We start from the raw sequence: 12910 nt of genomic DNA on the forward strand, positions 1-12910 counted from the left end.
AGTTTGGACCTCACAATTTCTTAAATTGTTGATTGTCTAAAGCAGTGATTCTCGGCCTCAGTCCTCAAGTTCCCCCAACACTTGAGGACTGAGGTTGAGAACCAATGGCCTAAAGCAGGGATATGCAATTAGCGGACCTCCAGCTGTTGCAGAACTACAAGTCCCATGAGGCATAGACTCTGTCAGCCTCAAGCATGACAATCAGAGGCAGATGCATGATGGGACTTGTAGTTTTTCAATAGCTGGAGGTCCGCTAATTGCATATCCCTGGCCTAAAGTGTTGCTTGTTATACTCTCTGTAGAAGGGGTTAATCCTCCACCTTGTGTAAAAAGGTTGATCCTGTCTCCTCTTCTTCTCCTCTTCTTGCACTGACCCCAATCCATCTCCTGATAAGACAAAGCCTTTGGAGTCACTCTGCACATGCTCAGTTTGGTGCGCATTGCTAGAGAGTTATTATTTTTATTTATTTTTCTTGTGAGGGTGCATATGATCAGCACAGGGCCAATTGGAGGTCCTGGACAGTCAGAATAGAATGAAAACCCCTCCTACAAGCTTTAACCAGACACCTACAGAAGTCATAGGACTGCTATATACTGCTGATGAGAAAAGGTATTTAGCAGTTTATATTTACTAAAATAATTGCATTTCCATGCTCTGTGTATGATGGGAGACCAGATGTAGTGAATGCAGGGTCCTGGGTTTAGTAACGCACTTTGAGTTATTGTAATTACTTGATCCAATTGATCTTATGTGCTATTCCCAGAGGATGGAAAGTGGCACTGGCGTGACCCTATGGTGTGCAGTACATGAGGTCTCTAGGGGGCCCACTGGGCACTCACTGGGCATTTGACTCAGGAAGCGCTCGTTGTTGTGATGCTGTCCGGTGAGCTGTACTTGTCACTTACGGCTGCAGCACAAAGTAGATGAATGTATGCTGGCACCTCTCTCATCTGCTGAAGGGGCAATGCTGACAATACACAGATCATGTACACGCCTTTTACATAGGCTTTTCTCACCAGTTCCCACAACATAATTCTAAATAATAACAGATATTTATAAACCAAGTAATGGTATGGAGTCTGAAAGGGATGAGGGGCCCAGGTGTATTTTGAGTGAAAATCCATGGCCAGCACTTATTGCATGTACCCGCTCCCACAAGTGGTCACATGTGATTGAGCCTGGGTACGGATGGTTTACATCCAGGGTTGCCACCCAGTTTAAGATTTTGCACACCGGTTCACTGCAATCAGAAAACGCTTCTGGAAAAATAAAATTGCCGACCCTGTGCCACATGCATTTGTCTGAGCTCAGTACCGATAATGCACACTTAAAGGGTAACTCCACTTTTTTAAACCAAAAATAATAATGTAGAGTATATACAACTGCACCATAAGTCATTTTGTAATTAAATGTTCTCAAAGTGGAGTTACACCCATTTTTGTGTTTATTAAAAAAGTCAGCTGCTAGACTTTTTGTAGCTGCTGACTTTTTTAATAAACAGACACTTACCTGTCCCACGGTCCAGCGATGTGGCCGCCCGAAGCTTCGCTCCTTTCCACAGCGCCCGCAACGCTGCTGTGACAGCTTGCAACTGTGATGCGCGTCCTGATTGGCCAGGCAATCTTCTGGGACCTGTGACGTGTCCCAGAAGTTTGCTGGGAGGGAGGAGCCGCCTAGGCGGCTCAGAGCAGAAGTGGGAGCTGGGTACCTGTGAAAACTAGGTACCCGCTTCCCCCCCCCCCCCCCAAAAAAAATGACATGCCAAATGTGGCATTTCTAAGGGTCCAGATTCCTTAAAGCGGAAGTTCCACTTTTGGGTGGAACTCTGCTTTTAAACATTACCTTTCCCTTTCATTGTCCAGCTCTTTCATTTTCTGTAAAATGCCATATGGCAACCTGGAGGTGTTCTGTACATAGTTGCTGTACACCCCTTCAAAATGTCGCTTACTGGTGTGTGTGTTTGTGTGTGTGTGTTTGTGTGTGTGTGTTTGTGTGTTTGTGTGTTTGTGTGTTTGTGTTTGTGTGTGTGTTTGTGTGTGTGTTTGTGTTTGTTTGTGTTTTTTTTTTTTTTTTTGTAAATGTGAGAATCCAGCTATGACTTCTTGTGGTTCCACAGCTGGCTTCTCCCTGCCCATGCATGGGCCAGGCCTTCTGGGACCTGTGATGTGTGCCGGGAGACTGTGGGCATGGGGGTCAACTTCCACTCAGATCATCTAGGTGGTCTGGAAAGTGGGGGCGGGTACCTGTCAAAACCCAGGTACCCACTCCCGTTCAAAAAAAAAAAAAAGAAAGAGAGAAAGCAGAACTTTCTGAACCTTTTGGGTGAAGTTCCCTGTTAAAATGTCCTATAAGAAAGGCGCTGTGGGGATTACATGAAAGAAAACAAGTTTTGTTGCAGCTTAAGTTTTAGGCATGGATTATTTTTGCATGGTAACATTACAAATGTGCCATATGCCATCCTGGGGGATCCCTGTGGAATCTGGAAAGCCTCCAGTTTCTGTGCTGAGCTGCTGCCCTCATGCTTGGTGAACACAGGAGGATGCTCACTTGGCACAGGCATCATTCAGGGAACACGTTATATTTTATCAATGAATGCAAAGCAGTGTCTGATTGGACGGGTTGTAGAGGTGGCTTGGTGATGTCACAATCTTCACCTCATTCAATCCGAGAACGCTTTGCACTTATTGGGAAAATGTAAAGTGTTCCCTGAATGGTGCTTGTGCCCAGCGAGTGTCCTCCTGTGTTCACCAAGCACAGGACCTGGAAGCTAGCAGCAATTTCCAGCTTCCACTGGGATCCCCGAATTTTGGAACATGCATACTTCTAATAGTCCAAGCTAGATCAATGCATCTATGCAAAATGACGCAAGGGTTTGAGTCAAACATCTCGGTACACAGCAGCACTTTGACCTTCCCTATAGCATTGAGGCCTGGTTTACACCTATGCATTTTTTTTTTTTTTTTTTGTGCGTTTGTTCAGTTTTGCAGAAACGCACTACAGTCCATTTAACATGGTTTCCTATGGGTCACGTTCACATCAATGCATTTTATGGAAAGGGCCAGGTACTTTTTTTTTTTCTGGTTTTTGATTCCATAGACTTCAATGGATCAAAAATGTGTATTGAAAAACGCAATATGCACCCGAAATATGCAAACTGCAACCTGCATAGGTGTGAACCAGGCCTTAATATCCTCGCTTTCTTCTGCAGGGCTTGAAAACGCAGGCAGAACTTTTCTCAAAAGTCACACGGGAGCTGCCTGCACATTGGTATTCAGTCAACATGCTCAAGGCCAAAAGTGGGAGCTAATGCTTGTGTATATGGCTTTTATCTCCTGCTGGGTTTACATTTTTATGCGTACTTTCATGCTTGTATGATTTTTAAAAGCGTATAAATCATTTAAAACGCTCATCTGTTTGGTCTAATCACATGCCTTTGGCATTAGAAATAACTTATTATTCAGTGTATTTTTCAGATGGTCACAAGGATGCATTTTTGATTTGTTGCCATAGAGCTTTCTTATGTGTTCAAATGCTCTGACTGCACAGGAATAGGTCCAGGCATCCTAATATTATTATTATTGTTGTTGTTGTTGTTATTATTAATTAATAAAAAAAAAAAGCAAACATGATTGCTGGATGGGATGTACTAAGTGGGAGGGAATAGAGAAGCTGGTGATTTCCAGGTACAGTTTGCTGCTGAGCCAGGGATGTGGGTGAGCGCACTGATACATTGTTACTGAATAAGCAAACCTATATGAGAAAAACTGGTTTGCAGATAGCACCGTAGCACAATGTGGTGGATTAAATGCATACCGTGTCATTTAAAAAAAAAAAATAAATCATTTCAGAACTTTTCCACCTTTTTAATTTGACCTATAGACTGTACAACTCAATTGAAAAAAAAAGATAAAAAATAAATAAAATAATGTGGTTTCATAAGTGTGCACACCCTCTTATAACTGGGGATGTAGCTGTGTTCAGAATTAAAGAGGAAGTAAACCCTGATGAGTTTACTTCCTCTTTTTTTCCCTGCAAAGGTAAAGCATAATGGACTACTATGCATCGCATAGTAGCCCATTATGTGTCACTTACCTGACACAGGAGCCAGCGAAGTCGCCGCTGTCCCCTGTAGTCCGCCGCATCCATCTTGCTGGTGGCGTCTCGCAGCTCCGCCGCTGTCATTCGGCGAAGCCGCGATGACGTCACTCCCACGCATGCGCACGGGAGTCGACAAATGCGGCAGCTCCATTCTTGGAACTGCCGCGCTCAGTGCGTCTGCGCGCCGCTGTCTACGGCGCATGCGCCGTAGACAGCGGTGCCCGTTTTTGGGCAAATATCTCCTAAACCATATAGGTTTAGGAGATATTGCTTGGACCTACAGGTAAGCCTTAATCTAGGCTTACCTGTAGGTCAAAGTGGTTTGTAAGGGTTTACAACCACTTTAATTCCCTCTACCTTGACTAAGGTTCCTTTTTCTAGCTGAAGAAAAACAGCCCCAAAGCATGATGCTGCCACCACCATGCTTCACTGTGGGTATGGTGTTCTTTTGGTGATGATGTGCAGTGTTGGTTTTGTGCCAAACATATCTTTTGGAATTATGGCCAAAAAGTTCAACCTCCCTTTTTTTTTTTTTTTTTTTTCCATAGCACAATTTCCCACATGTTTTTGTGAGACTTCAGATGTGTTTTTGCAAAATTTAGCCAGGCTTGGGTGTTTTTTTTTTTATTAAGAAAAGGCTTACATTCTGCCACTCTACCCCATAGCCCAAACATATGAAGAATACAGGGGATTGTTGTCACATGTACCACCCAGCCAGTACTTGGCAGATATTCCTGCAGCTCCTTTTTAATGTTGCTGTAGGCCACTTTGAAGCCTCCCTGACCAGATTTCTTCTCGTCTTTTCATCCATTTTAGAGGGATGTCCAGTTCTTGGTAATGTCCCTGTTGTGCCGTATTTTCTCCACTAGATGACTGTCTTCATTGTGTTCCATGGTATATCTCTAATGCCTTGGAAATTCTTTTGTACCCTTCTGACTGATACCTTTTGACAATGAGATCTCTCTGATGCTTTTGGAAGCTCTCTGCGGGCCATGGCTTTTGCTGTAGGATGCGACTAAGAAAATGTGAGGAAAGACCTACTAGAACAGCTGAACTTTATTTTGGGGTTAATCAGAGGCATTTTAAATGATGGCAGGTGTGTACTGACTCCTATTTAACATGAGTTTGAATGTGATTGCTTAACTCTGAACACAGCTACATTCCCAGTTAAAAGAGGGTATGCAACACTTATGCAACCACATTATTTTAGTTTATTTTTACTCCCCTCCTCCTAAGGGCTCCTTCACACAGGTGTGTGTGTGTGTGTGTGTGTGTGTGTGTGTGGAGATATATATACAGTGGTGTGAAAAAGTGTTTGCCCCCTTCCTCATTTCCTGTTCCTTTGCATGTTTGTCACACTTAAGTGTTTCGGAACATCAAACCAATTTAAACAATAGTCAAGGACAACACAAGTAAACACAAAATGCAATTTCTAAATGAAGGTGTTTATTATTAAAGGTGAAAAAAAATCCAAACCATCATGGCCCTGTGTGAAAAAGTGATTGCCCCCCCCCCTTGTTAAAACATACTATAACTGGTTGTCCACACCTGAGTTCAATTTCTGGATTTTTTTTCACCTTTAATAATAAACACCTTCATTTACAAATTGCATTTTGTGTTTACTTGTGTTTGTCCTTGACTATTGTTTAAATTGGTTTGATGTTCCGAAACACTTAAGTGTGGCAAACATGCAAAGGAACAGGAAATGAGGAAGGGGGCAAACACTTTTTCACACCACTGTATATAGATAGATAGAGAGATCTCTCTATCCCTTTTATTGTTTAGAAGGAACTTGGAAGAGATGAGAACCACATGCCAAGTGCCTCCTTTTGCTGTCTGAATCCAGCCCAGGGGCTCTTGTACACAAGAATTAGGGCCACAACTGATTTTCTCCCCAAACAAGTTAAAGGTAATGCAAGAGTAGGTAGGCATCTCAGAGGCACACAGAAGCATCGCAAATACAAGCTCGATGCAGAAGTATAAATTGGCTGTATGGCTGCTGAATTGTAGCAGGTGCCCTTTAATTATTTTTTTTTTTTTTTCAAAGGCTTTAAAGATGTGCCATAGTGCATAGCGCGTACTCCTCAGCTAAATGAAATGCAACTCTAAAATAACAAGAATAGCATCAGGGGAAGCGATGGATGTCACAAAAATGTTTAGTAGTGATAACCTTGCCTTGTGAACCAGTGCTGACTTGTTCAAATGAATACAAAAAACAATAGATGCAAAATAACAAACTGATCTAAACTAAATATAGGTTTGTCTACTTAAAGCTTAAAGGGATTGTAAAGTCAAATTTTATTTTTTTTAAATAACAAACATGTTATACTTACCTCCACTGTGCCACTCATTTTGCACAGAGTGGCCCCCGAACCTGCTCTTCTGGGGTCCCTCGGCGGCTGTCTCTGCTTCTTCCCACAGGTGCTTCTCACGTTCATGCGAGCTCCCTCGCATTGGTGAGAAGCACCTGCGGGCGCGCTCCCGTGATACAGCCGGCGGCTATAGCCGCTCGCTGTATCACAAGGCCCCGCCCCCGGCGCACTGCGTCATTGGATGTGATTGACAGCAGCACGAGCCAATGGCTGCGCTGCTTTCAATCCATCCACTCCAGCCAATCAGCGGCCAGGTTGAGTGGCGAAGAGGACGGCGGAGGCGAGCGCGGGATTTTCGAGGGGTCAGGTAAGTAAAACGGGGGGACTGGGAGCGCCGGCAGTGTCAGATGTTTTTTCACCTTAATGCATAGAATGCATTAAGGTGAAAAAACATTTACCTTTACAACCCCTTTAATTGCCTTTTTTATAAATGGTGTTCATAATTACTGGAATGGTCTAGAGCTGTGAGCGGGGTACCCCAAGGCTCTGTCCTGGGATCGATTCTGTTTAATGTGTTCATAAATGGTCTAGACTCTAGACCAGGGGTCTCCAAACTATGGCCTTCCAGTTGTTCAGGAACTACAATTCCCATCAAGCCTAGTCATGTCAGAGTTTTACAATGCCTCATGGGCCATGTAGTTTGGAGATCCCTGGCCTACACTCTAGAGCAGCCTTTCTCAACCTTTTCAACACAGAGGAACTCTTGAACTAGTTCTCTGGTCTCGGGGAACCCCTGCTACAAATTAGAAATCTACAGCTCATGATACATAAGTGGGATGAATGGTCCTTACACTTGTGGTCATTGGGAAGAATGACCTCCTTACAGATAGCTAAAAAGATCAATGGTGTGAGTGGGAACTTATCTGAGAGGCAGAAATAGCCCAATGCTGAAGGAATGCCTAGCAACCTCTGGAGGAACCCTAGTGTTCCACCAAGCCCTGGTTGAGAATCGCTGCTCTAGAGGTTGGAATAAATGGTTCAAACTCGGTGTTTGCTTGTGATACAAATCTAAGCTGGGCAATAACTTCACAACATGATATTGCAAATCTACAAGAAGACCTCAATAAAATAAAGGGGTAGGTAGCTATTTGACATATGAGGTTTAATAATGAACGGTAATGCACTTGGGAGCTAAAAATAAGTTACTTGCTAGGGGGAGAGATTCCAGGGGAATCAAGGATGGTTAAGGGTCTGGGGGTCCTAGCAGATGACTGACTTGGCAATAGAATGCAATTCCAAGCTACAGCAAGAAAAGCCAGAAGACTATTAGCATGCATGGAAAGTGTTTTATCTTGAGTAAAAAAAAAAATAATAATCTATAATTCTACCAATGTACAAGACTTGTTCTGGCACATTTGAAGTATGCCATCCAGTTTTGGTCTCCAGCAGGGCTGTCTTTAACGCTGGGCAAAAGGGGCAGCTGCTCTGGACCCTGTCATTGTTGTGGGGCCCAAAGCAGCTGTCACTTAAGCCCTGCAGGTTTTCCAGAGTAGCGGACACAGCCGATTTTAAATTTGAATTTTGACACGCAAAAACTCACGCATACTCAGATTCAACTACGAGATTGAAGCTATTGGCTACTGGCTATTGAACTTCCTTTCTCTAGTCCTGTTGTACGTTACCGAGTTCGGAATTTGGTGTGACCTTGTGTATGCAAGACAGCTTGAGCGAAATCCCGTTGGGAAAACCATCAGAGCTTTTTCCAACCAAAATTCTGATCGCGTGTATGCGGCATGAAGGATTCTTTACTGTTGGAGCGGTAAGGCTGTGGAAGTTCCCTTCTACAGTTAGTGTCAGCAGGGAGCTTGGATAAAAAAACAAGCAAAAAAAAAAACACACTATCAGTTTTTCTGCTGAGTTTTTCCTTCAGGTTTATCAAAACCATGTAGTGCAAGAGCCTGCCTGATTGCATACAAATATGAGGTCAAACCTTAGGAGTTTCAATGTGTATGCAATCAGGCAGGCTCTTGCACTACATGGTTTTGATAAACCTGAAGGAAAAACTCAGCAGAAAAACTGATAGTGTGTATGGAGCTTTAGTCAACACAATGTACTGGGAAATGGTAGTCGCACACACACACACATTGAACTGGATAGACCAGTTTCTTTATTTAACCTTACCAACTATGTAGTCTCTTTTGTAGCCTCTTCCTATTTGCATGCATGGCAACCTGTTATAGTGATCATCAGAAGCCTATGTTACAATGCAGGAACACAACTCGGAGAAAGGGATAGAGCAAAGTCTCGGAAAAAGGACCTTCATAGCAAGATCATCAGCTATTATTTTAATGACTGCTGCAGATGTAAAACTATTGCAAATGACTTTTGAAATGTTTCCACTTAAAATGAATCATGCTTGCGCAAGGTCTCTGTCTTTAAAAAAAAAACAACAACTTTTTTTTTTTTTTTTTAATTTATTTTAAAGAAAACTTTCCTGTGCAACTGTCAAGTCTCTCTTTGGGTCTGTTCACATTATTCTCCATATATAGTTTGTAGTGTTAACCGCTCCATTGCACATGTATGGTGGGAACAGGATCTGGTTAATGCAAATCAACGCATCGGGTCAAAAAAATTGCTTTTTTTTTTTTTTATACTACGAGGTGTGATTAAATGTGTTCTTTCATTGAAACAAATGAGATTTAGAAAAAAAGTGATTTTCTTGCTATGTACCTGGTTTGGAAAATGTGCTATTGATCCCTGGATCCTACTACTACTGCTGCTGCTACTACTACTCCTACTTCTATTGTCTGTTGGGTTGAATCAAGGTCAATTTGTCACTGGTAATGTAAAGCCTAGTACATACAAGGCACAGGAAGAGCTGTTGTACTAACTATCCAATGTTAGTACAGCGATCTATTGTGTTCTGACAGGGGGGCAGCTGCCCCCCACCAGAGCACTCCAGTCACCGCTCGCCAATGGCTGAGAGTGCTGATCGGCAGATCTTTTTTGGTCATGCCCCTTCGGCTATCGTACACATGGGCTAAATGTTGGCTAGTTTTTATTGACCCGGCCGATGCCGCCCGACATTCGGCTCATGTGTTTTTAAGCTTTAGTCTTGCACTAATGCAACTAATGCCGGCCATACACGGTTCGAATTTCGAAAGAATTTTCTTTCGAAAATCGTATCTAAGATTTTTCGTATGAATTTCGCACCATTAGTGGGCTGCAGCAACAGCCGATTTTCGTGCAGAAATAAAATTTGAGGAATCGGACATGTTGGAAATTTTTAGAAAAACGAACGATTTTCTAATCAATGATGGGAGAATCGTGCGAGAAACGTAAGAAAATGTACGGAGATAAAAGAAAATGTACGGAGAGAAAAGAAGATTCCCAGCCAAGAAAATTCTTTTCTGTAGCAACATGAGGTGAAATTGAAGGCTTGGTCGGCCGAATTTCGAAAATCAATGGTGGCATCATCGGATCACAAAAAAAACGAATTTTCTGATTTTGAAAAGAAAATTCGTTCGAAATTCGACCGTGTATGGCCTGCATAAGTCGCCCGTGTACTCCCAATGTTTTCTCAACCATTGGCTAGCAGTTGGATATAGCTCTTTTAGGCAAGCAAGGTTCATATCAAAGTGTTGAGATTTACTGTTATCCTAAGAAAGCGGTTTGATTTTTAATTTGACGTTCTGCGTTTTTGGTCACCACACCTTATGTTTATGATGTAAGGGGTTCTTAAGTTTGCAGTATCTCATTCAGTGTTCTTTGTGCTTCTCCAGGCAAGAAGTCACCCTGAAGTGAACATTCCAGGGATTTTTCTGTTACAAGTAGTGAAACATCGGTGCTTCCTTCACAAGTGGGTGCTCTCTATATACAGATTATGTTCTGAAGGTTTCAGCTTCCTTGTTGTCAGGTGTATGCTATAATACACGGAACACTAATTTAATGACTGAAGAACATTCTCCGTTTATAATGGACGACTATACCACCAGGACCTATGGAACAGGTGGCCAGGACAACAGACCTTTGTTTGGGGAGACCTCTGCCAGGGTAGGTACTTTGTGCCATTTTTGGTTGTATTATAGATTAGCTCAAAGTCTTTTAATAGCTCTACAAGTATATATGAATACACTTTTTTTTTTTTTCATAATGTGACTTTACCTAGGCCCAGATGATGTCATCAGTCCGCTGCAGACAGGCGGTGACATTTTCTCCCTCAGTGATCAGACTGCAGCAATTCACAGGGTGAGAGGCCGCCGTAGGGGGCTGTTCTGTGTCTGACATTCATCAACATGGCTAAGAACGTCAGTCAACTAGCGAGTTACATTTGGCCAACTTTGGGCAAGCATTTCACTCCAAAAAGTAAATTCTGACCTAGAGTGATGCCTGAACAAAGATGGCTTCGCCCTCCAGATGAAGGCATTGTCGGGGGGTGTACTATGATCTTTGTAAAAGATTTATAAATACCTGTCAGTGCACCGCATACTAGCACATTATGTTAAACGTATCTTAAAACATCATCTCTGCCTGTGCTTCCATCTTCACCTTGTCTTCTTTCTGGGTTTGCGGACTCCGGCTGCGTGACTGGCCGGAGCCTGGATGATGTCACTACCGCGCTGGCGCATGGGAGCCACCGTTTAAGGCACAGGACCCTGAAGGAACAGCCTGGATGGCTGTTACTTCAGAGTGCATGCGCCGGTAATGTCACCGGCTGTATGTACAGTAAATATCTCCTAAATGGTGCACGTTTTAGGAGATATTTACACTACATATAGGTAAGCCTTATTATAAGCTTACCTATAGGTAAAATTCAAAGATTTGATGTTTTGCTTCCTCTTTTCAAACAGTGTTTCTCAACCCAGGGTTGTGTAGTAGAACTGTAGGGTACCTCCTAGAGCAGGGTTCGGCAACCCACAGATCGCGGTCTGGACTTGCTGACCCACCATCCCGGAGCATCAAACAGAGTGCACTGCAGAAGGACTACTTGTAAAGATGGAGCTGTAGTGGGGAACAAGAGCCGCATAAGCTGATGCCTTCTCTGTAGTGCTGGCTCCTGTCCCATGTGGAGTGGCCATGTTTACTTTAATAGGTCCTGATTGACAGGCGGTAGCATGCACCAAAAGCAACAGGGGGCTTAATTCCTTCTGCAGCATGTATATACCTTTTTGGTTGCTGCCTTAGCAGTTAAAGGGTGTAGGGATTGGGGCAGTAAAACCACAACTCAACCACAGGGTTTTTACGTGTAAACAAGCCCTAAGAGTGCCCCTGCCAGATGCAACTAAGAGCTCATTTACAAGTGCAGCAAGCATTGCTGCTCCTCTAAAAAGCGATCCAAGTGTGTTTTGACAGGTGATGAGAAGGAGATATGTTGCCTTCTCACCACTTGATTTAAACCCATGATTGGTGTACAGTGCACACGATTTAGATACAATAGTACGGCAAGTAGAAGTTTAAATCAGGTGTGAGGAGGCTACGCTGTTCCTGGTGATCTTTGACTTCTCTCATGTTGTTCAGGTAGATCTCCACCTCTTTAAGGTTGCCTACCCCTGTCCTAGAGGTTGCTAGGGGTTCCTTGAGCAATTTCTGCCTCTCAGATAAGTTTCCACGGACACCATTTATCTTTTTAGCTGTCTGTATGGGGGTAATTCTTCCCAAAGACCACGAGTGTAAGGAGCATTATTCCCACTGACTATCGCACTAAGGCCCCTTTCACACGGGGCAGAATCTGTCCAAGTGGATCCGCCTGCTCTGTGGGGGATCTGTCCACTGATCCGTGCTGAGCAGGTGGATGACAGATCCGTGTCTGCTCCGCTATGCAGAGTGGACACAGACACAGCCCGCTGCTCTCTATGGGCCTGTTGGATGGAAACGGAACGCATGTCCATTTTCATCTGATTGTCGTATGCTATGATCCGCTGGACGGATGGCGCATGTATCCCTATCTGTCTGAATCTGGCAGATCAGATGTCGACTGGTTACAGCAGACACATGTCCGCTGACATCCACCACCCCATAGAGAACAATGGATGATCCAATCAGGTCCGCCTGAAAAACGGACAGGTGGACCCGAGTGGTCTGTTGGTGTGAAAGGGGCCTAATGTATCATGCGTTGTAGATATAGTAAGTCATTCTTAGCTGGGATTCCTTGAGAATGGAAAGTTATTTTCCCCTGTGTTGAAAAGGTTGAATAAAGCTGCTTTAAAAACAAAACAAAAAAAAAACACCTTTTTGTCTGATGCCAGCTACAACTGTACTTAATACTTCAGTTCTGAAATGGTAAGTTGGATTTGTTGTTGGTTTCTCTTCTTTTATAGTGACCCCAGTAACGGGCTTTTCTTTGTGGCAGTTTGGCACTTCTATTTCCCATGAAGGTCTAATAATTTAGATCCATTAGAATTATGCATTCAGTATGTACAGAGTGAAATGAGATAAAGGAGACATTTTGGTTTTAGTTATGTGGGTTGGTGAACTCCACACATTGATGTCGTGGCTTTTA

General features: G+C 43.2%; 1 protein-coding gene across 1 annotated transcript in view; it reads left to right on the forward strand.

Annotated features, from left to right (window-relative positions):
• The window catches only part of TMEM243 (transmembrane protein 243), a 47772-nt gene that overhangs the window by 2490 nt on the left and 32372 nt on the right, over window positions 1-12910 (forward strand). Inside the window, exon 2 of the mRNA XM_077471948.1 lies at window positions 10194-10464. Coding sequence (XP_077328074.1) covers window positions 10360-10464 — 105 coding nt within the window. The 5' untranslated portion in view covers window positions 10194-10359. The remainder of the gene's footprint in view (window positions 1-10193; window positions 10465-12910) is intronic.

The sequence above is a fragment of the Lithobates pipiens genome, unplaced genomic scaffold, assembly GCF_037356315.1.
Source record: "Lithobates pipiens isolate NorthernLeopardFrog02 unplaced genomic scaffold, aLitPip1_a1.2 Scaffold_8, whole genome shotgun sequence".
NCBI classification, from domain to species: Eukaryota; Metazoa; Chordata; class Amphibia; order Anura; family Ranidae; genus Lithobates; species Lithobates pipiens.